Source organism: Alternaria burnsii (assembly GCF_013036055.1).
Source record: "Alternaria burnsii strain CBS107.38 chromosome Unknown 750, whole genome shotgun sequence".
NCBI classification, from domain to species: Eukaryota; Fungi; Ascomycota; class Dothideomycetes; order Pleosporales; family Pleosporaceae; genus Alternaria; species Alternaria burnsii.
Window position 1 is genome coordinate 2,562,438 of NW_024066108.1, and position 23,265 is coordinate 2,585,702.

General features: G+C 49.7%; 8 protein-coding genes across 8 annotated transcripts; 4 read left to right on the forward strand and 4 right to left on the reverse strand.

The window, feature by feature from the left end:
- Positions 1 to 451: 451 nt before the first annotated feature.
- On the forward strand, positions 452 to 7,420 carry GT037_002293 (uncharacterized protein; the record flags this gene model as incomplete). The annotated part of the gene is made up of 17 exons (XM_038927340.1): positions 452 to 576; positions 634 to 678; positions 738 to 839; positions 914 to 1,035; positions 1,255 to 1,484; positions 1,542 to 2,673; positions 2,752 to 3,091; positions 3,142 to 3,416; positions 3,482 to 3,563; positions 3,616 to 3,624; positions 4,177 to 4,236; positions 4,327 to 4,423; positions 4,475 to 4,864; positions 4,926 to 5,359; positions 5,459 to 6,483; positions 6,534 to 6,939; positions 7,198 to 7,420. 17 exons carry the CDS (start codon positions 452 to 454, stop codon positions 7,418 to 7,420), a joined length of 5,097 nt encoding a protein of 1,698 aa, XP_038790632.1.
- Positions 7,421 to 7,921: 501 nt separating this feature from the next.
- GT037_002294 (uncharacterized protein) lies at positions 7,922 to 8,311 on the forward strand (the record flags this gene model as incomplete). Its single annotated transcript, XM_038927341.1, has 1 exon — positions 7,922 to 8,311. The coding sequence occupies one exon, from the start codon at positions 7,922 to 7,924 to the stop codon at positions 8,309 to 8,311; it is 390 nt and encodes a 129-aa protein (XP_038790633.1).
- A 153-nt stretch (positions 8,312 to 8,464) lies between these two features.
- On the reverse strand, positions 8,465 to 11,379 carry GT037_002295 (uncharacterized protein; the record flags this gene model as incomplete). Its single annotated transcript, XM_038927342.1, has 3 exons — positions 8,465 to 9,958; positions 10,258 to 10,332; positions 10,381 to 11,379. The coding sequence occupies 3 exons, from the start codon at positions 11,377 to 11,379 to the stop codon at positions 8,465 to 8,467; spliced, it is 2,568 nt and encodes an 855-aa protein (XP_038790634.1).
- A 1,216-nt stretch (positions 11,380 to 12,595) lies between these two features.
- On the forward strand, positions 12,596 to 13,140 carry GT037_002296 (uncharacterized protein; the record flags this gene model as incomplete). Its single annotated transcript, XM_038927343.1, has 2 exons — positions 12,596 to 12,938; positions 13,052 to 13,140. 2 exons carry the CDS (start codon positions 12,596 to 12,598, stop codon positions 13,138 to 13,140), a joined length of 432 nt encoding a protein of 143 aa, XP_038790635.1.
- Positions 13,141 to 13,715: 575 nt separating this feature from the next.
- GT037_002297 (ammonium transporter) lies at positions 13,716 to 15,309 on the reverse strand (the record flags this gene model as incomplete). Its single annotated transcript, XM_038927344.1, has 4 exons — positions 13,716 to 14,622; positions 14,671 to 14,818; positions 14,870 to 15,233; positions 15,292 to 15,309. The coding sequence occupies 4 exons, from the start codon at positions 15,307 to 15,309 to the stop codon at positions 13,716 to 13,718; spliced, it is 1,437 nt and encodes a 478-aa protein (XP_038790636.1).
- A 2,092-nt stretch (positions 15,310 to 17,401) lies between these two features.
- GT037_002298 (uncharacterized protein) lies at positions 17,402 to 18,244 on the forward strand (the record flags this gene model as incomplete). Its single annotated transcript, XM_038927345.1, has 1 exon — positions 17,402 to 18,244. The coding sequence occupies one exon, from the start codon at positions 17,402 to 17,404 to the stop codon at positions 18,242 to 18,244; it is 843 nt and encodes a 280-aa protein (XP_038790637.1).
- Positions 18,245 to 19,094: 850 nt separating this feature from the next.
- On the reverse strand, positions 19,095 to 20,213 carry GT037_002299 (uncharacterized protein; the record flags this gene model as incomplete). The annotated part of the gene is made up of 4 exons (XM_038927346.1): positions 19,095 to 19,111; positions 19,169 to 19,361; positions 19,428 to 20,014; positions 20,063 to 20,213. 4 exons carry the CDS (start codon positions 20,211 to 20,213, stop codon positions 19,095 to 19,097), a joined length of 948 nt encoding a protein of 315 aa, XP_038790638.1.
- An 804-nt stretch (positions 20,214 to 21,017) lies between these two features.
- On the reverse strand, positions 21,018 to 22,674 carry GT037_002300 (uncharacterized protein; the record flags this gene model as incomplete). Its single annotated transcript, XM_038927347.1, has 3 exons — positions 21,018 to 21,287; positions 21,337 to 22,203; positions 22,264 to 22,674. The coding sequence occupies 3 exons, from the start codon at positions 22,672 to 22,674 to the stop codon at positions 21,018 to 21,020; spliced, it is 1,548 nt and encodes a 515-aa protein (XP_038790639.1).
- Positions 22,675 to 23,265: the final 591 nt, after the last annotated feature.

Here is a 23,265-nt window from a genome sequence, read left to right on the forward strand (position 1 = left end):
CATTATGGCTTCACAACAATGCTGTACGTTCAGGTACCATGCTTCCGCATCGCCCTGGTGTCGGTACAATTTGTCCAGGCGGGGTTGATGTTGATGATGTGCTCGAGCGGCGTAGGCATTTTCGTCGTACCGCTGTCAATCGTGAGAAGAACGGATGTCTTGATTTGTTGCGAGTTTGCGAGTGATATTACCACTGCAGCCGCTAGCCAAGCAGTGTGGCAGTATCTGCTCACTGACGAGACTTTGCATTCGACACTATTCCATTAGAATTACTACCGGCCCTCTATTTACCGTCAGCTACCGCACGGCATAAGCATCCGAGTACCCACATTACGTACTTTTCGCACCATATAAGTATTGCGCAGCCCTCGGCATAGGGTGTGCTTAGTAGAACGGCTCTTGACGGGCATACCGATTTACGATACTATCCAAGCCCCTGCATCACGGTAAGATGGCGACCAAAATAATCGATATCCGGACAGACACCGCGGAGTCTGATATTCTTGCTGATATCAAGAATGGTTTGCGACCGAACAATGGTGGCGAAAAGAAGCTGCCTACGTTGCTGCTCTACGAGTAAGCGACGGTGTAACCGGCGTCAGACGCACGCTAACCCCACTTCTCTTCTATCAGCCAGGAAGGTCTCCGATTGTTCGAAGAAATCACATACCAAGAAGAGTGAGCAGCTTCACTCGTGGCTTATATGGACGTTAAGCTGATCAAGTTCGTTGCGCCAGGTACTACTTGACAAATGCCGAAATCGAGGTCCTCGAGACATATGCGGATAAAATCGCCGAACGAATCCCATCCAACTCCATCATCGTGGAACTGGGGAGCGGGTAGGGTCTCGGCTCCCACTTAAAAAGAGATTGGAAACGAGCCCTGTGCTTCGTGAGTACTAATAGTTGTGTAGCAATCTCAGAAAGGTGAACATACTTTTACAGGCTGTCGATCGTCTTGGCAAGGACGTCGAGTATTACGCTGTCGACCTGTCTCTTCCGGAATTGGAGAGAACATTCGGTGAAATACCTACAGGTAAGCAATTATCTCATAATAATTGATATTGCAGAGAGGGGGTGGGGTTTAAATCAAGCGTGCCACAGTATACACTATTCAGTGAATGTGGTCAGACCTGCATGAACCTGCATGTATGTGCGTCAACATGGTGGAAATCAACGCCCTTATCTCCTTATCACTGCACGCTACATTGATCTACGTGGATAACCCTTCCAATCTTGTTAACCAAGCATGCAGATGGATACAAGCATGTCAAGTGCTTTGGGTTGTACGGCACGTACGACGATGCCCTAGAGTGGCTGAAGACTCCCGAAGTCGAAGAGAAACCAAAGACCATCCTTTGGCTGGGCTCCAGCCTGGGCAATTTCAAACGCCATGAGGTGCCGCCATTCCTTGCTGGGTTTGGTGCAGTCCTACAGACTGGTGATACCATGCTTATCGGTATCGATTCATGCAAAGATCCCGAGGTAAAACTGTTATTACGAGATGCACGTAAACACACGCTGACCATATACTTCTACTAGCGTGTTTACCATGCGTACAACGATTGCAACGGTGTAACGCACAAATTCATCCTCAACGGCCTGAAACACGCAAACGCAATCATGGGCGAGAAAGCTTTCGATATTCAGAACTGGGAAGCCATTGGCGAGTACGACAACCAAGCTGGAAGACATCACGCTTTTGTCGCACCACTCAAAGACACTGTTGTCGACGGTGTCCCGATCAAACAGGGCGAGAAAATCCGCATTGAGGAATCTTACAAGTACAGCCGCGAAGAAGCGAAAGAGCTTTGGGAGCTGGCCAAACTCGCGGAGAACGTTGTATGGGCGAACGCAAAGGGCGATTACGGTCTGCATTTTGTTTCCAAGCCCGCAGTGTTCTTTCACACCAAGCCAAAAGAGTACGCGGCGAATCCAGTACCCTCTTTGGCCGAGTGGCGAGAACTTTGGACGGCCTGGGACGCGGTCTCAAAGGACATGATACCCGAAGAAGAGCTACTCTCCAAGCCCATCAAACTTCGGAACGAGTGTATCTTCTACCTCGGCCACATTCCTACATTCCTAGATATCCACATCGCCCGCGCCACCGCCGGCAAGCCTTCGGACCCTGCCTATTTCTGGAAGATCTTTGAGCGCGGCGTTGATCCTGATGTCGAAGATCCAACTCAGTGCCATGCCCACTCCGAGATTCCTGAAGAGTGGCCGCCGCTAAAGACCATTCTAGGATTTCAAGAGACAGTACGAAGCAAAGTCGAAGCGCTCTATAGTTCAGGAGAGGCGGAATCGAATGGCCATGTGTCTCGAGCACTTTGGATCGGTTTTGAGCATGAAGTCATGCATTTGGAGACTTTGCTCTACATGCTGATCCAGAGTGACAAGGTCTTGCCACCTCCTGGTACCAAGGTTCCAGACTTTGCAGCATTTGCAGCACAGTCGCAGACTCTGGCAAATGAGAACCAGTGGTTCACGATTCCTGAATCAGACATCCAAATAGGTCTTGAAGACCCTGAGGATGACTTCAAAACCATACGATACTTTGGATGGGATAACGAGAGACCTCGCCGTACAGCGCACGTAAAGTCCTTCCGCGCAAAGGCTCGCCCGATCACGAACGGAGAGTACGCCACATATCTGACTGAGACAGGAAAGACAGGTACGTAACATTGGAGTGGAGTCGCTGGTGCTGGCTTGACCACATCTCTGATCAAGATTCGCTGACTGTTCCGTGTAGCTATACCTGCATCGTGGTGCAAGCAGCCATATCCTAATGGCAAGGACACAAGCATCAGCAAGAGAGACAGTGTGGTGAATGGTCAACATAATGAAACCAATGGCTCACCTCAGAGCATTACAGAGGGCACATTTGTCCGCACTGTATACGGCATTGTCCCTTTGAAGTTTGCCATGGGTTGGCCTGTAGTCGCATCCTACGACGAACTAGCTGGCTGCGCGCAGTGGATGGGTGGTCGTATTCCCACGATGGAAGAAGCACGAAGCATCTACAGCTACGTCGACGGCATGAAACCAGAGTTTGAGAAATCGCTTGGAAACACGATTCCAGCAGTGAACGGGTAATATTTGTACTTCGCAATGCCTTGGATTCACGGTTAAGATTTTGCAGGCATTTGATCAACGAAGGGGTGTTCGAGACGCCACCACCGCACTCTTTGTCTAACGGCGACTCCGGCGCAGTATCTGATCTCAATCCACGCGATCTCTTCATCGACCTTGAAGGGACGAACGTGGGCTTCAAACACTGGCACCCAGTCTCGGTGGTCGAAAAGGGCAACAAGCTCTGTGGCCAATCTGATCTGGGAGGTGTTTGGGAATGGACTAGTACTGTGCTGGAGAAGCATGACGGCTTTGAGCCGATGGAGCTGTACCCAGGTTATACAGGTATGAGGGGACCCGACGGGCTTCTGCTCCTCAACACATGATAAGACGATGCTAAGAGTAGGCAGCCGACTTCTTCGACGGCAAACATAACCTCACGCTTGGTGGATCGTGGGCGACGCATCCACGCGTTGCTGGACGAAAGACATTGTGAGTAGAGAGCGGCAGCTGCAGCCGAGGCCATGTTACTAACGTGTCAAAGCGTCAACTGGTACCAACGCAACTATCCCTATGTCTGGGCTGGTGCGCGTGTTGTGTCGGATGCCTAAATTGGTGGTACCTGATTCGTGGTTTGCGTTTGCAGTGTCTCCAAATGCTGTGCTTAGTCCCGGCTATGGTGCAGCGGCGCGAGACCGTACGGATCGTCGGGTCACTGCATCTTTCACCGCAACGACGAGTCGCTTTTTCGTAGCAAAAGAGGCATTTCCTTTGGTCCGGCGCGAATGTGCATCACTTCTATGTTGTTGGATCCAGTCTCTACAGAAATCATTTCATCGTCGTGTAGTCACAGCCACTCGCTCTTTCCACAATTACGTAGTCAGCCTTGGGCTATGAGAATACACCGTCACGCACGACCATTGCACCTCACCCCGCTGCGTTAGCGAGAACAGTTCCAAACTACCACGCGTCTTATTCACTGAAGATTCTGCGGCCAGGCAAAAGTGTCGTCTATTTCCCTACTCGCATTAGCATAGCACAAACCCCACCTACCTTTTTCCACAACCACGAACCACGCAATTTGTTGTCAATCTGAAAGGTACAGCTTGCTGCAAGAAATGGGTAACAGCCTACTCTTTAAGTGGGAAGATTCAGAGGCGCTCAAGTAAGTTGTTTCGCAGTATTTATTTACTCGGGCTGCCGGAACCTTTCGGACGCAAACGCCCAACGCATATACTATCGCTGACCAATTCAGACACCACTGCGGGATCTGTGAGCGTCCCTTGAGCCATCCCGGTGCGAGAGCGTCTTGTTTCGGCAAGCACAGCGAGCCATGTGTCCGCTTCCACCAGGTTCGTCATGTTGGATTTACACAAGGCAACCGGCGTTCTAACTCTGTCTAGGCTATGTTCATGCGCCTTCGAGGTCATACGTGCAAGTACTGTATGGCAATTGATGAACAGCATTACAGGCGCCATCACGATATCGCCGAGCGGTTACGTGCCGTCTACGAGAGTTGCGGCGAGGTCGATTGGAGCATCGTACCAGATGAATTCGGGCCAGAGGAACGTGGAAGAGTGAGAGAACCCGGTGACGGGGATACACCATTGTCGAAGCGCGAGAGAAAGGATGCGAAGCGTCTTGTGAGAGCGGCCAGTAGATCGAGAGTCATCACTCTGGAGGAGATCGGATACATCGACTCCGTCGTGCACTCCGCTGAAGGCACAACGAGCAACGAAGCCGACGGACCGCGTAATCCAGAAGAGGTCGATGAGATCGAAAGGCAGCTCCGAGTAAGTGCTTGAGTTATACTGATCTCGATAGTTTCCATCGTTTTTGCTAATCCTTTCATAGTACCACGCTCATGTATATAGCACACAGGTCAATCGGAGGGGGCTTAGAAAGCTCGCCGAGGCTCATGAAGATACGTCCGATATCGACTTCGAAGCCGAGATGGAACGCATCCTGGAGACATTCCATATCAACAAGCTAATCAAACGCAACACAAAAACCAAGGGATTGCAGGGGAAAGAGCTAAAGACATTTCACAATTTCGTCGACGGTTTGAAGCACGCCGTGCTTGAGGATATTGTGTTGGTCAACAAAGACAATGCTGAGTCGCGCATGCGGCGGGCTGGTTACCTCAGATATACTAACAAGACATCCTACGGGATTGTAGAAGAAAGGTATACCGACAAGGACTGGAAGACCGGTGAGAAGTTTGCGTCCAGTTCGAATGATTTCAGTGGTGCCATCACTCCTGTACATGAAACCAGTATACTTCCAAGGTACGTTCATTTTCCTTGTCTCAGGTTGACCGGATTGCAGAGAGACGCTGAATAGCTCTGTGGAATCAATAGAAGAGGCTGTCAGCTAATGGCTCTCAGCGAAAACTTCGAAGACCAGTCTCCTTGCCGGCCTAGAAATGCTCACAGCCCGGACCGGAGACATCTTGAGAGTAGTCACAAGCGCGTTAGTGGCGATGATGGACTCTACGCTGCAGTTATCGAGCCTTATTATACCCCACTACTATCCTTACCACATGCTCCAGCTTCTGGTACGCCAGCTGCCGCGATCATGGTGATCAACATTAAACCTCCAGAGCGTGCACCAGCTCCAGTGCGTGGTCGCGCAGAGAAACCTGTCAAGACAGCCTCCGATGGCTGGAAGGCCGTTACGAACGGAGGTGTGCCAACAAAGCAGATACCAAAGGCACGTGTTTGGGGTAACATCCCAAGCAAGCGCCCAGCTCAGGCTTGCCGACCTGGGTCAGCACCATGGTCTTCCGACTCTCGCAACTTTCCCAATATCTCCGCTGCGAAAACGTCGTTCGATGATGCATATTCCCAAACTCGTGAGGTGAAGCCTCCGATGATCTGGTGTTCGAAAGAGCCTGAGACCTTCGTTTTCCAGACGGAAGACAATGTCAGTGGCCATGCCGCGGTTTCACAAAAGAAGAAAGCTAAGAAAGCTCGAGAAGCTAAGCGCAAAGCAAAGAAGCACTCTACATCAAACGTGATCATCACCGAAGACGTTGGAGATGAGCTTGACATCTCAATGCAAGGCCCTTCTACACCACAAAAGACCGAGGTCGACACCAACGTCCTAAATATCGACGAGACACTGCAATCTTTCTCGATAGATACAGAAACTGAAGGGAAGTTCGCCGACCTCATGGTAGAGTCAATTGCTATGATTCACGATTCCAGTGATGGGATATCGTTGGTGCCTCCGCCTGAATCTATGCCGATCACAAAACATGGCAAGCACATGCACTGGATCCGGTTTGTACGCAATTTTGTTGTTGATCAACTCACCAATCCATATTCGCCGTCGTGGAGTGGGTGTTCACACAGTAGCTCGTGTTCCTTTGAGAAAAATAACGTCCCGGATTGTCCTTTCCACGAGCCTCGTGAGTACTTCGCACTTGCATCTTCACAGTGGATATTAACTCCAATACAGATTGCTCCTGTGTCGATCCTTTGACAGACCAGTGCTATTTGGCGATGCCTTGTGTTGAGCTGTGTAGTACTGGACCGTTCAACCGCCTCCGTGGCGAGAAGCTGCTGTCGCTATATGAGAAGGATCATCGAACAAAGGGCCGCTTGATGCTCATAGACGATGACCTAATCAATTACTTTATGGAAGATCCTATCAGCCGATCGCGCAATCGCAACCCAGACGGCGTGCCCGCGCGTCTACAGAAGGAGTATGATGACGTCAAGAATGGACACAATCCCGGAACTCTTATGGCGCAAGAGCTTCGTTTTGAGCGACTCTACGCTAAGAACAGTTCTATGAACCAGGGGCTTACCCAGAGTATGCTACAGGATATCCAGCGCAACGAGTTCGAACGTTCGGATACGAGGTACATGTGCTATTGTCGTGCTGCCTTACCGAAGACAGGATCTCCAAAGACGGACATTATTGTTTGCTCATATCGCGACTGTTCCACTGGGAACTTTCATCGATCATGCATAAAGAAGCTTGGCTTCGGCTTGGTGTCGCGCTGGTATTGTACCGAATGTGAACAGAAGATGAAGGTACTCGCGCGCCAGACGTTACGCCGTTTAGGCTATACCGACACTCCACATGAAGGCCCATGCAGCTATTCATACGGATTTAGCGCGGAAAAGTTCGAAAAGATGTTCGATGAGAAATTCGCGGAGATGATGAACTCATCCGACATGGACTATCTGAAACTACTACCAGCCGACCTGAGGAGCAAGGTCAAGGAGGTCGGAGGGTTCACGGCTATGCCTAAAGAGCTCCAGCAGAAATTCAAAGAGAAGGTCAGGGCGCTTGGCGAAAAGTTTAGGGCAGCGGACGTCAAGATGTTCGATTTGTAATGGGAAGCGAAGCGCGCTTTGCATTGCGCAGTCTAAGTGGGCCGGGCATGTGCAGTTTGGCTGTTAAGATTGCAGAGTACTTGGGCTTCCAATTAGGAACGCTGGGATGAGTAATAAAGCGGAGGGAAGAGCATGTCGAACCATGATATAATTTGTGAACTCTGGTACAGTTGTCGTAGCTTCCACGTTTAGCATTACAAGGAAGGCCCAAAACTTTGACTAGTATATATAATACAGATGATATTTCATTCTCTCTGGGAGCTCACAAAGACATCGCATCGCCGGATTCATCCAGGCACTATGAAGCAGAAGCCATATCCACTCTTGTTTAGCAGACAATACCTTGAGCCTATAAGATACAGACGGCAACCTCGGCTTTCAAACGCTAGCGACTACAACCAATCATACAAATTCACCGAAAATATTCGACGAGTCCAACCCACAAGCTCTTGGAGCATGCTGTCACGTAACAAAACGACAGATAGTGGCATTCTCGCGACCATGTACCCACTCACGCGCTGCCAAGCAAGAACACCCTCATTCTCACTAGGACGCATGGGCATCGACCATATGACAAGAGAAATTGAAGATACCGAAGAGACTTCTGGCTCAGTCCTCCAAGCTGTCGGCAGTATTGTCATTGACAACTCTATTCCAGACCGCGGCATCGGTAACAATACAGACACTGAGGGAGAGGAAGAAGGGGAAGAAGATGTGAACGTTGAAGAGCTAGGATCTCTTGCTTCACGGACGGTGGATAGCATAGACTTGATACGTCGAGATAGTGAGATGATCGGGATGGCTAGTGCGAAACGTAGGATGAGCGGGAAGCATAAGGTTAGAGACTGGTTTGTGGAGTATACACCACGCTGGAGGAAGTATTTTCGGTAGAAACAGAGGGTGGATTAGAGGGAGATTGTTTCGTTGTAAAAGCTTTTGGGTGGGGATGACATAAGTACAAGTGTAGATCTCTGCCAATCAGACTGAAGGTACCCACAATGTCCACGCCGCATCTTTCTATACTGTCGCCCAGTTACCTCCCTTCTAGTAGTGTTTACTGCCACAAGTCAAGAGGGAGAACCATTTGTATCGTCTCCCTTTCCTTTGCTTAGTTAGCTTGTGGCCTTGTCCATCACTATTTGCTACAGCTCGTACAGTCCTATCTCTGCCTTTACCACGGCCCTGCACTTGAGCTGCTACAGTACTTTCGCTCTCGTTCTTGATGCGATACGCGTTGTCGTGCGCCTTGTTGTTATACTGGAAGACTTGGATGACGCATGGCGCCTCGAGTCTTCGATCTTGGGAACCAACAAAGGACCGGTGAGATGGTAAGTGAGTGTGCGAAGACACAGGCGGGCGTGGGCATTTCAGGGATGCCGAAGGTGGTGATGGTGAGGAAAGCGGCGGTAGCGCCGATGGTAATGGTAATGACGGAGGTCGATCCAAGTGCAACACGCCATCATGGCCTACAGTGGAAGCACTAAGGTCACCATTGTGATTGTCCACACCCTGTGAAGGATACGACAGATTTGGCTCATCGGGGTCGCCCACATGTATGCGCACTCTGGGATCACGAGCCTCATCTGGCTGGTTGGAGAACGAGCTACGTAGTAGCGTGTGAGTAGAATCTGGAGATCTGGGATGGCCTACATGATATTTGTGCTTAGGCATCTTCGACGAGTGCTTTTGTATACCATTACCGAATCCTCCAAAAGTTTTGGTCAGTTGTGGTCTATCGGCGTCGTTTACATCGATCGGATGTGTTGTGTGAGTGGATGTCCAACATCCGTTATCTGAACCTGTTTTGTTTGGCTGTATCTCGAGTTGTGGGTAAGAAGGGCGCCTCCTGTCGTTAACAAAGAACATCTCTGGCTGATTCTTGATGGGATCTGGACTAAACGATCGTGCTTCCGCCAATATTTCATTTCGAATAGCAAGGTCAGTCTTCGCGGTATTGAGGTTTCGTTCCAGTTTGCTGATTGAAGGTGCCGTCCTACCAGCAAAGCATATGAGGAAGTTTTCGGCATGACTGTTGCGTCCGATCTGGTCTCGAAGATGTTGAAAAGCTTCAAGGAGGGACTCGTCGGTAGTGTACTGGACGTCCAAGTCTGTACCTCTTCCGTTGATGATGTTGGTATGAATGCCAATCATCATCGTCATGAGATCATTCTGCAATCCAGTTAGACCAAGTTGCGCCGCTAGCACCCACGTTTGAGCGAAGAGAAGTAGGGATGCGTTGCCCTCGGCCAGACCTGTGAAGATTGGGGAACACTCTCCGCTGTCTAGGTAGTTCATCACAGCTCGGAAAGGCTCGAATTGCACACTTCGCAGTATAGCACCTGGGGGTATCGCGCTCAATACGAAACATCGCCTACGCATGCGACTACTGAGTTCAAAGGGAACATGAGAACCATCACCAGGTTCGAGCGCGATGGTGACGCTGTTACTGGATATGTTAGCTTGCATGCTTCCATCTAGAATGGAAAGAGTATTGGTGTATATGTGGAATATATGCTCTTGAGCGCTCTTGGAGCTCTCCTTTGCGATATCATTAGTTTGCATTACGTGAAAGAGAAGAAAGCAATTTTTGCATTGCCCTGAAAGCAACACCATGCCTTCTTTGGAGATGCTTTAGAGTTTGATCATGTTTGTGTTCGTTGGTCAATTGCACAATGCATATATTGAGAAGATATGTGCTTTGCGGTTATGGCCTACGAATGAGACTTCCATCGCATCTTCAAGCAGTTTGAAGTCTACACGCCTTCTGCATGGTCAAAGACGGCCCAAGACTTTCCGAGCGACTAGGATTGCTGCAGGCGGCGTTTCCAACGGCGCACCAATGGCTTCCAAAGATTTGTCTTTCCGTCGAAATACGAGTATGCTACGCCCAGCATTCCACCAGCGAAGTGAGCCTGTCGTCGTTAGCAAGTGATATGCGTCGCTCTGCGCGTTGAACCTACTGCGTGACCAAAGTTCACAAAGCTATACCCACGAATAATGCCAACCAGATCGAAAAGTAGGATCGCGGGCAGCACGTATTGCGCGTCGAAATGTACAGGGACAAATAATATTCCTAGGCCAGCATGAGGGTATTGCATGCAGAAGACTCCAAGAATTCCGAACAGTGCTCCTGATGCGCCTCCGGAACGAATAAAGATTTCAGGGATTGGTCGCCTATGAAAAGGTATGCGAGTGCTCAAAGTTGTCCAGTGTTGAGCGAAGCCCGAAAGCACACCAGCTGAGAGATAGAACGACAATGTATGGTACGGGCTGCCCTCGAATAGGCGAGAGTATCCGACTGGTGCCATGAAGTTGTTCAAGAAGTACATATTGACGAAGAAATGCAAAGCTCCACCATGTACAAACATGGATGTAAATTGGGTGTAATTGACGTTGCGAGCGGGCAGATGCCATAGTGTTTCCCAGGCTCTGGGCAGTAGAAAGCTGCTCAGGTGGATACCGCTGTTGGCTCCAATAATTCCATACGTGACTCTCGAAATTGGGTCAAGATTAGTCCAGGCTCCAGTCACGACTTCAGTCGGGGTCGGCGGGCCACGTTGTTTTGTACTCCATTGTGACGCTTGAAGCCATCCTCCACCAGATGCTGGTTTGGATTTGAGTTCGCTCTTGGCCTCTAGGTAGGCGAGACCGTAGAAGATGCCGCCGGATACAGAAAGTGCCCAAATCGCAGGAATGAAGTATCTCACTTTGACTTTGGGAAACTGTGTATATGTGTTGTCGGAACCATCGTCCACCGCCCGTCGTAGTACTTCTTCCGGTATAGGTGGCTGTTCGTTGTTAGGTCTTGGGGCTTCACTTCTCAGCTGGGCGTATTGTGCGCGCTGCTGCGAAAGGTAGCGAAGCCTTGACACGGTTGGACGAAAGACGGAAATCGCTGGTGGCTGAGACGCGTAGCATGCGCACCGCAGCGACGGTCCGGCTATCTTGTATGCAAACATCGCGTGTTTGGAGTGTAGCTGCAATGACGCGAAGCTTCCAATTGGCGTCGGCCCGACTAGCGTGGGGCACGTGCGAAGATTATCGCTATTCATGGCCGCCTGCTCCTCGACACTCTCTAACTTCATCGTTACCTGTCAAATCATCTCCGTCGAAAGACGTCTGTCAATAGGCAGCGATTGTTTATTCATATTCACGTCACCGTCCTATCGGAAAAGTCATCGGTACGCAAAGTATAGTCTATGGGCTGAAGTCTTTAAACGGTTATCCGGCGATTACGGCTGGTAACCTCCTTACGCTCATTGAGCAATCCTCACACACTCTCGCCATGACTTTCGCTATTCAGTTCCCAGTGCGCAGTGATAATATGCGCAATCTGAACGTATTAGTACCCGCAGTCTAATGGCATAAGAAAGATAAGCCTACCATCTTACTCATAGGAGGAAACTCATGTCCGGTTTACCTCACTTTAACGTCCAAAAGCACTCAAGGCCTCGCAGTATGCGGCCATGAGCTCTTTCTCATGACTACACAGCTCTTGTTGAACCTGGCGACACCAAAGTCCCACAAGCTCCTGGCTTCCTATACGTTGCTTTGAACTGAGTAGCTCCAATAAAATCAATAAGGACGCCAACAACCTTGGTTCGACCGTTAGCGAACCTTAGAAGCATTTCGAGTGTCAAGAACCGTACCCGACATCCCAGCCAAGCGAACTCTGGATTTGCCTATGGCTCTCACATCAAAATAATTTGCATTAGCATTTGCATCCCTTCATTCACTTTTCCTTACTCCACCGAACGCCCAATATTTCTGACCCGATCTTCCAGGCTTGGAGTCTCGACTCACTTGATTTCACGCTTCTAAATCGAGTAAATTTTTTCTGCCATTGCGCAGATGTTCAAGCTATTCAGAGAGACGTTCAGCTTTCGATTTGACTTTGGCAGAAGCTCTTCCACGAGTATCTCTTCTTCGAATGAAGACGATATCGAAGTTCAAGTGGGCAGACTACCTAATGCTCGTCTTGTTCATGTCCCGCGTACCGTTCTCAGGACATGTCGTGTACTACGCACAAATCTTGTGCATGGATGCAGAATCAAGAACACTGACGCTCTTGTCTTTGAAGTTATCTTGGCACACTTCAATGTCAATGGTTCGTTGGGACGGCTGCGACCGAATGCACGAAATCCATTGATGCAACTTACTGGCGGCTGCGACAGGATGCTCAAACTCGCCAAAGCATGGCATCTAGCGGACATGCTCGACGACATGCAGCTGCAGAACAAGCTGATAGATGTGTATCGCATTCTTTACCTTGAGCTGCTCAATGCAAACACCAAAATACCTCTAGACTACGAGGCATTCGTATATCTGGAATTCAATCTCGGTACCCATACGAAGATGGAGAAGTTCATGATAGACTTCTTCGCTGGACTATCTCGGTATACAGGCGATTTCAGTGCCCAGGAACTCCTTCCGCTTCGACCTGACGTCTCACGAGCATTAAAGTTGCGACGCGCGCAGCTGGTGGTACAGGGAAGGTTTGTCGATCTGATCGCTACCGGTAATACTTGCTTTAACGTGATCAAATCGGACGCGACAACACACAGCTCCTTGCAAGTGACTAAGCCGAAGAGACTTTCTTCAAGTGCGGGTCTCAACTCCTTACCATTACAGCATGGCCCCTCAACGTCTTCGATATCGTCTTTGGTCTCCCTTCCAATATCATCAACGGCCGCGATATAGTCTGCGTTACCGACGTGTGATCGCAAGCATCAAAGGCGTTTGTCGCTATCAGGAACTACGAGCATAAATGATCAACCAGAGGTCTTTTTATCTGGTACATTGGCTTCTATCTTCCAGTTGGCAATCAGTGCCACTTTGTGCCCTCGCCACACACGCTTGGTGTCTCCCACGACCCCAATATCTAGCCGCGCACCATTCACGGCAAAATTACCCGTTCCCTTTCGTCAACAGGCTCATATAGCTTCGGAAGACAATTCCTCCGACGACGACATAGCGTACGATATATTTCCATCAGGTCTGTAAGGCATGACTTCAGTCGAGCACGCTCGAGTGCGGAAGTAATGGAGTGTGTAAGGAACTCGCTGTCTGCCACTATGCTTGGGTCATAGGGTGTATGTGTTAAATAAAGCGCGAATGAGAAGTAGATTATTTACAAAAGATAAGGTTGTGGAATATTTAGAGGCTCTATCAATGCCATATACTGCTCCTCGACGGACTGAAGCCTACTGCTAAATTCCGCCGTATTATGCAATTTGGGTAGGCTATTGCGGATGTACTGGCATGAGTTTCAAATCTAGCATATACCCCTCGTACACTACGCTTGCTTGCCGACTGCCGCCGCAGGAACCGATGTGGGAACATGTTGGCTGCTCGAGCTACTGACGTTCGCCTCGTAGTGATTCTGCTCCATGAGACTCCAATCACCGATCTGCTCATCGCCAAACTGGTCGAGATCCAGGCCCATCATCTCAGCCTCTGAGGTGACGCGGAGATGCATGCCAGGAATGAACTTCAAGATGTACAAGAGAATACAAGAGACGACGAAAGAATAGGAGGCGATGGCGACAATCTCAGCCAGTTGTCGACCGATCTGCACACCTACACCATCCATGCCTCCGAGGCCGTCATACGGACCCATACCATCCAGGTCGTAGATCCAGGCTTGGCCGAAAATACCAGTGAGGAAGGAGCCAACCATGCCACCAATTCCGTGGAGCTTGAAGACATCCATGCCTTCGTCGATCTTGATCCACTTATCGACATTCTGGCAAAGAGAGCAAATCGCAGCAGTGAGAAAACCGATGAGGGCGGCTATCCACACAGAGACATAACCTGCAGCAGGAGTAATGCCGACAAGACCAGCGATAGCTCCAGAACAAGCACCGACCACGGAGAAGTGACCTTTGGTACGGACGTACTCAACCGACACCCAACCGAGAACTCCGAAGGAGGCCGCAGTGTTGGTGTTGAAGGCAGCCAACATCGAGCGCACGGTGCCGTTAAGAGCACTACCTCCGTTGAAGCCGAACCAGCCAAACCAGATGAAGACAGTGCCGATGAAGACGAGTGTAGGATTATGAGCTTTTCCGTGAATCTTGTCGCCCTTGTGAAGGCGTTTGCCGAGGACGAAGGCGTAGGCGAGGGCAGACCAGCCGGATGCAATGTGAACGGGGCCGCCACCTGCGAAGTCTAGAGAGGGGAGGTTGAAAAGCCAACCATTTCTAGAAGACCGTCAGTATGTCTCAGCAAGCACAATCTGTGAGGCTTACGCATTCCAGGTCCAGCAAGCGATTGGGCAGTACACGATAGTTGCCCAGCAGAAGGCGAAGACCATTGACGGCAGGATGCGACCGCGTTCAAAAGATCCACCAATAACAAGCTGTACAGTACACGCACAAAAAAGCATCTGGTAAAGGCCTACGTACAGTTAGTAAGTACGATCTAGCTCGGAATCCATGAGATACCTACAGAACACGATCTCAGGTAGAAATGAGGAGCCCGGCGAGGGTGCTGACATAACATTCTTTAACCCGAAGTTGTCCATGTTGCCAATGAAGGGACTGGCCGAGCGAGAGTATGCGAGCGAATAACCCCAGAACATCCACTGGAATGTAACTACTCCCATGACCGCGAACGACTGGAAGAGCATAGAAAGTGCCGACTTGCGGCGAGCAAGACCGGAGTAAAGAAAACCGATTCCAGGTATAATCAAAAACACAAGGAAAGCCATGATCATAAGGTAGATGTAGTGGAACTCCAGGCCAGTGTACTGAAGGTTGACATTTTCGATATCTGGGTTGCCGCCATTGGGCTTGGCCGGGTCGAACTCAGGCTACGCTTGTGTCAGTTGTCTTGCATGTTGAACAATGTTGTCTGCTGGGGAAACATACAGTGGGTGGTACCTCCATGGTGTAGGGGTGTCAGTGTATCGACTATGACTGGAACCTCGGGGGTGTTCTGGAAAGAGAAGACAAGAAGTGCAGGGGCTCTCCAGCGGATATATATCTTCCAACGCCTTTCCTCACACCATCCGGCCAATTTCCAGGGACCGAGATTGATGCGCCGTCAAACCCGGTTCGCCTTCTACTTCGATACATACGACGCTGCTGTGCCCCCAACGCTGAACGTGGCGCCGTCTGGGCAAAGATAAGCAGGGCGTTAGGAATCCCATGCTGATGGAGCCGAGCGCAGATTGTGGAGCTTCTTGCTTGGGTTGCTGTGTTTGGCCTGAGATTTGATGCCGCGAAGGATTCCGAAGACGGATTGCATGTCCCAAATAGCCAAGGCCCGTAAGCCACGGTCGCGCTTGTATAGAATGGTGAAGGTAAGAGTTCAGGGTCTTGGTGGCTGATAAGAGACGGGATGAAAGCGGTATAGCCCCTGTGCCTGAGTGATAAGCCGGTCTGACTGGAACAGGTGCGATTGGTTGGCCAGAATCGACCTACCGATGGCTGTACGGTGCTTTACGAACCGCTCTGTGTAACGAAATCTGAAGTAAAGATAGACAGATTCCATCCCGCTAATGTCGTACATTGGGTACCGCGTGGTGTTGCTGTACCGCCGTTGATGGCGGCTGATTTACTCCCGTTTGTCCGTGATTCCGAACACCAGGTCCGTGCCACTGCCACGGGGCTGATCCACTCCTATGGTATCATGGAATATCGTTCTCTCGTTGGACGCAAATTTACAACTATGTCAGTAGAAACTGTAGCGATCGACGAAGATGATGAGAGTGAGGGTTTGGATAGTACAGCTAGCGCCTTCTGAACAGGCAATCTGCGCCAGGACTTAGTGCCATGTACTGTGCCGCGAGGACATAAGACCAGATTTGCTGCACGGTTATCACTTACCGTATACACCCAAAACACAGGCTGTAAGGGAATCCTGCAAAGTGACATTAGGCATCTGGGTACTGCAAGGTTTACACATTGCATGTAGGACAAAGCGACTCGTCCCTTCCTGCGCTGAACGCTATAGCCCCTTGGCCCCCGCTCTGCTCGATCGTACGATCGATGAACATATCAGGGCAGGCGCACTTGCCCAGCCAATATATGCATTCTTTTCATTCTCCTGCGGCTGGCACCAGCGTTTTCAACAATGTACAGAGTGTGAGCCTCGTGTCAATGCACAAGATGTAAGAGGCATTGCCTTTGCAAGAGTCCTTTGTGCTAGGGCTATCCCTTCGTCGACACGGACATTGAATCTCTCGCCATGAGACATGAAGCCAGGGAACTTTATCAGCTATTGAGAATGCGTGCTGCCAATATCTCCTTAGTCTTCAAGGTCACCTGCAACGTAATCAGTAAAGTCTTAGATGAATTCTGTCATGAGCGTAGAGACACATACCACAAGCATTTTGTTGGATGAAATCTCTCGTCTATTGGTTGGTCAGGGTTATTGCAAAATCACGGGGCAGTATGCCGTAGGGCGGACATTTGCCTGATGGAGATAGCTCGAGTGTCTAAACAGATGGCATTGCTCGGAATTAGATACAAAGCAGGGCGTATAGCGATGGCGATATTTTGTCGTGTCGTGTTGGTGAGAAGAGAAAGGCTACAGGTCATTGTGACGGGTTCGGCTTTTGCCAAGAGAACCCAAACGGCTGTCGTCGTGCCCTCACCCAGCTTCTTTTCCAGACATCCGCCTTTAGCCCACGATACACACCCACAGGCGCGGCTGCAATGCGCCAAATAGGCAGACCTGACAGCAATCGCTATTACCTCTTTGAAGTTCAGAGCGCGCCAACTATATACACCCGTTTGGAAAGCCATCGTTCTATAGCGCGTGGGGCGCGTCGCGGATACTACGACTTTAGGCGAACCAGAACCATTCATGGTCAACCACTGCGAGCAGACAGTCGCTGATAGAACCGGCTATCGCAATTACACCATGCACTATGACGGTACAAGACCCCTCATTACATTCTTTCTTGCCCCTCCAGGCGTCCTTGTCTCTTGAGTTGTGCCTTTCGATTCACTCAAAAGCAGGCCGGCAACTCTGATGTGGACACTCAACGAGATACCGCGACCGATTTCGCTTCCCAGGGATCATGTCACAAGACCAGAAAGAAGGATCTACGAGGTTGAAAGGAACACCCGGGTGGATGCCTTGCGAGAAGAACTTAACACTTTAACATTACAGAATGCGCCGACCCTACCGCCAGCTCGCGTTGCGCCCGATACAGTCCTTCCTCGTACCACCAACTCGTCTCGCATCGAGCTTGCACCCGAAGTCTCAACCGCAAACAGAGGAGGAGCATACGCAGCAGTGTTTGGGTCTGGGCCGCAGACAAGGATGACCAGTCACAGCGTCAGTGATGACCGCCGATTCGGTATCTATCTTCCTGGTGCGACTGCGAGCGAGGACAACCTCGCACTGCATCGACTGGCGGCATTTACGCTTCGCGTCTTAGAGGGCCGGGCCGCAAGTCTCCCACCTACATCTCCAATGAAAGTAGCGGCTTTGGAGCAACGTACACGCCGACCGCGAGGATCCACACGTCGAAACAATCCTCCCCCCAACCACGATCCACCTCCAGAGTACGTCGCATTCGATCCCTATCCCTTTTTTGATGCCAAACCAAAACCCCGCCGTCGATCAACGATAGAAATCATCGAAACCTGCTGCAGGGACGGATTCAAGGCTACGACAGGCAAGGTCGGCAAGAGTGTGGTCAAACACATCGAAGACGTTGGCAAGATAGCCAAGGATGTACCTACTGCCTTCAAGGAAGCTCAGGTGAGATTGAGTTCGAAGAGGGCCAAGGATAAAATTCGATGGTTGGAGAAGCACAACTACCTGAGCGGACAGGAGAGGTTGCTGACGCAGGAGCTCGTTGGCTGAGATGTTGGCCATGTTGAAGGGTAAAACCTCCGACTGTTCTATCAGCGTTTATGGGAACCTCATACTTTAGAGCAATATGAGCGGGGGTGTTGTAGTAGCGTTGGTAATATTACTTGATTGAGCTTTTGTGGTGCCGATCCCAGCATCAGATTCACACTCATGATTTGTTCGACGTACGCGCGGTCGTTTGGTTCGCACAGCACTCTCAGCGCTGCATCTCCTTCCGTTCAAGAGTTGAGACGGCGTCGTGTATCCACCGCTGAGTCGCGATATCAACGAGGTGTAAAGCAGGGCTTTAATCACGGGTATTCGTCGCACCAATCGCCGCTTCCTTCTAAAGCAAGGCACGAACTACGCGCTTCGATGATCACTTGCTCCGCGTCGTTTTGCTTGACAGGCCCGGACCCGGAATCACTCCATCTAAGAGAGAGAACCGAGTAATGAGCTCATCTTTCAGCCTGCTACAAAGAACCGCCTCTGCAACAGTGTCAAGATGGATTGTATTCTACATGCCTACAGTGCCGCTAATATCATATCTGTGTTTCTTTTTGTGCTATTGTAGTCTGCAATGAAGTAGAGGATTTAGGTATCAATTCGGCCGTTTCTCCAGCTATTCGCAAGCAGTCGTTGTTTAGTAGAATAAGCATGTCAAATTAGTGTCTTCAGGCAACTGCAGACCAAATCAACTAGGTCAATTGAGAAGTACGTGGCAAGAGGTGCCAAGTCAACTTCAATCATGATGACTACTTTTTATGTTACATGATAAACTAGACTTATCCTCTCGCTGAATGCTGTTCTTGCCCCCGCCACTGCCACCGCCACCACCAAAGCCAGAACCAGACGAGGCAAGCTACTCGGTATCGGAACCTGAAGATGAACTGTCAGAAGCAGGAAGAGGAACGTTTCCATCCTCAAGACGCATACCTCTCAATATTTCCAGTTCTTCTGATGGGAGAGGGGACATGATCAAGTCCAGCTTATTTGGAAACCGCTTGTCAATCTGTTCAAGAGTCCAGATGGCGAAACTCCATTCATCGTCAAACTTGAGAGAAGACTTGAAAATCTGGCAGGCTTCGCACATCGCCTTCGGGCCGCCTGCTGCCTGACGCGAACTACCCTGATTTCTCGTCAGTATATGGTGCTCTTCTTGAAGAACAGACAAAAGATAAAATAGCTGACTTACTTTGAGCGCATTCAGAAATTCTTCCGGTACCTCGGGCTGGTCCTCGTCGATGTCCATAGCGTTCTCATCAATCTCCGTGGTGTTTTCGTCAACTTCCATACCGTTTTCTTCCAACTTCTTTCGAGCTCTGTACGCCATATACGCCATGTACGCCTTGATCGCTGCTTGGAGCTCATCGGATCGAGAAATCGATGTATTCGGCGCAACGGTGCACTCGTTTCCTGGCTTCTTGTGGTCCCACAGCACACATGTCCACATGTTATTCCAGGGTAACAGGAAAAGCGTAGATATAGTGGGTTGGAGGTCGATTTTGCTTGAATCATCGTCAGTTGGTGTGATAACCACAACCCGGTCGTCTGGTAATTGTTTGCACGCCTGCAACGCTTGAAAACTCAGGAAGAGTGCATTGTAGTTCCAGGAAGACAAGTCAGCGAAATTTTCAATAGTTGCATTCAATGGGATGGTTGCTTCAACGCCCATGAAATCCACTTTTAATAGGAACTGTCGAAGAAAGGACAGACTTCCGACAAGTGATGCTAGTCTTCGTTCAGGCGTTTCACCGATCAGTCCTTCAACGCTGTAGTCGCCTGTTCTGTTAGTCCTCTCGATATTGTTTGATGGTTCTAGAGACTCACCTCTCTTGAACATGGCCTGTTTCACTTCCTCCTTCCAAACAGAGGTGTCGCTGGTTTGAGAGAGCCTTCCGGTCCGCATTGATTCGGCGAGAGCTAGCCAAGCAAGAAGTTCATGGTTCTCGGGAGTGCAGACCCCATAGCTGCCGTACATCTTGGTCGATAGTAGAGAGGTAGAGGTGATTAACAACCAATCCAAGAAACTATTAGGAGAGCGAAGAAGCTCAGAGATTGTTGTAAGAAGCGTGGAAGCTGAGAGGTTGTTATGATTATTATAGCGTCTTATCTGGTCGCGCTAGCTGCAAGGTGAGAGACGTCTAGATCTGTTGATAGATGTGTATTACCTGAGGTATCGCTAGGCGCCGCTAATCAGGAGTCAGGACGCATGAATATATCGGAGATGATCGGTAACTCAAGTCCAAAGTCTCCGTCACCTCAGCAATACAGTGTTTGTAGTTTAACCTTGAATCAGAAAAGATAACGAGACTGCTGAGGAGATGTTAACAGAATGATGGAACGAAAGTTTGAGACATCTGGACCTTGCATACAGATGGTGAAGCATTTTGTTGAAAACAAAAGCAGTATTGATGTACTCCTAGCAGTCTAAGTGACGGAGGAAACTATGAAAGCCTGTCATGCAGGTGACTATTTGTATCCTCGATCTAGTTGCTGATTTACGCAAGATGTTCACAGGATCTACAGGCAAGTCACTAATGTCTATCAGGCTCAAGAAGTAGCCAAGTATGCATCACAGGTGCAAGATTATAGAAGACTTGTAATGACAGGCTGATAATACTTGTGAGGATAGTGCTGCAATCTGCCTTTATATACAAGATGGAAATGTTATGATCCCAGAAATCCAAAACATGCTCCTTGTTCACAACTTTTGGGCTTGAAATGATGAATGCAGGGGTAACTCGGTAAGCATAAGATAGAGCTGGTGCTCCACTCCTGTACGCTATAGTTGAAGGGGTTTGTCACAAGACTCGCGGGCCTCAATGCGGAAGACGTTTTGTAGTGTTTGGCGAAATGGGGCTGCATTTGCGCGGAGGCTTAGCAGATGCTCTATCTCGGTAAAGGCAAATCCCTGCAGCAAACGTATCATGTGATACGGGTCATGTATTTGAGCGTAATCTCGATCCACATCTTCGGCCGGTAATGGAGAATGAGGGGCATAGTCTGGAGGTAGAGGGGCATACTTCAGCTGTGTTGTTGCGGCTTTTCTATCCTGCAGATATGTTAATCAATGTGTTCAGTAGATCAGGCAAATGGTTCACCTTTTCGTTCCAGTCAAGAAGACTCAGATGTTTCAAACAATCGGTCCACCCCATTTCAAATCCCTTCATGGTGCTGTTGAGTAGTGCTTGACACATGTGATCCCTTCTTCCCATAGTGGCTTTTGCGTATATGTTGTTTTTGATGAGCACTTCAGTGTCTACTTTAGGGTATGCCCTGGCTTCTTCCAGTATTCCATGGGCGCTGACCACCTTGTCGTTGAAGTCCTCTGCAATCATTGGATGAGGGATGGGCGTGAGGTGGAACCACTTTGCTGCTAAGTCGATATCATCGATATAGAACTCGTCGAAAGGCAATGGACAGAAGTTCATGCCCCTCTCTCGGGCAAAGTCATCACTCCACTTTTTCGTTCTGACAAGTCCCGCAAGAGCTCCCTTAGGTCGAATGCCACACGATCTTAGTGCTTGACGGATGAATTGATACGTGGCGTGTTCCCAGGGGAAAACGGGAATATGTGTCTGAGAGACAAAGGCCAGCCACTCTTTAGCGTTGTATCCTGTTCTTACCAATGTCCTCAAGTCGGTCGATGTGGTGACAAGCAAATGCAGGTAGGGTGCCGTTTGGCTGATGTCTAGCATCTCCCTTGTGTCTTCGTGGCTCACGTAGCTCTCGCCAGCCTGCCATAGGGTTCGCGTCTTGTTGTGCTTCATTACCAGGTATCTGGGTTTCTTTAACACTTCGTCAATTTTTTCTCGTTCGGAGAATGGTGGCGTCTCCATCATCGTCATCTCGAGAGCCTTTGCCGAGAATGTCACGTCTTTTGTTTCGAAATCCTTGTTCTCTTCCATCTTTTTCTTTATTCTTCTCATCAACTTGTCAATGTTGGCCTCATCTACCTCAGAGAATGGCTATGTTGGGAAGAATTCTGGCTTCTTCTCCAGGAAGAGCCATTTTCCCAGTGTCCTCACGGCCTTTCGCTGATCTGTCTCGTTTTCTGCCGTATGCTCCCAGGGGAAAGCCCAGCGTATCTCCAAGGGACTACTCTTGTCAAATATGTTCCCGGGGATTCTCTTGCCGTCGTGCTCATAATATTTGAAAATCAGGTTGTCCGCAGGTCCTGTGAAACTAAGGTAGAGCTTTCCCGTTGTCTTTCCGCCATCTTCAACATCTTCTTCGTAGTCTCCTACGTACATCGCGATTCCGGGTCCGTCGTGGATCGCAAGTGAATCGTGCCATTTTATCTCGTCAACCTTCATGTCCTGCTTCCATTTCGCCCGCTTGAGTCCAGCGGCTTGTGCCTTCTCTTCATTTGTTCTTGTATCTGCCTTCTTGGCTACCTTCCTGGTTGCATTCTTTGTCGCTATTGGCGCCTCAGACATCGTAGCGTCTGCCATGTGAAGTGCGGGGCTCGTGTGCGCGGGAGAGGTGGATCAAAAGGCTTGTCGGCGGAGAAAAGGTGGGTTACGAGGCTTGTCGGCGGGAGAGGCGGATTATGAGGCTCTAGAGGGTAGGAGAGGTCGACCATCAAGCTTATAAGCGTGAGAGAGGTGAATCATCAAGCTTGTAGGTGTGGGAGAGGTGGATTGTGAGCTTTTAAGTGGAGGAGATATGGATCGTAAGGTTTGTCGAAGCGGGAGAGGTGAGATTATGAGGCTTGTGGTTGCGGGAAAGGTGGAGTAGGAGACCCACAGCTCCAGGAAGGTGAGATTTCGAAGTTCATAATTGAGTGCAGGTGAGGTGAGATTATACTGCTTGTAGGGGATGGAAAGGTGAGAGTATAAGGTTTATGAGAGTATGAGAGGAGGACTATGGGACCACGGCTCTGGGGATACGGACTTGGAGGCTTGGTTGCTCGTCTGAGGTGGCTTGCAAGATGCTCAAGTTTCCTCGAACCTTGAGGACGGGGCCTAGATTGTCACGTGTCATCGCGTTATCGTGTCATGACATGGTGTCGGAGGAGATTCATAGGC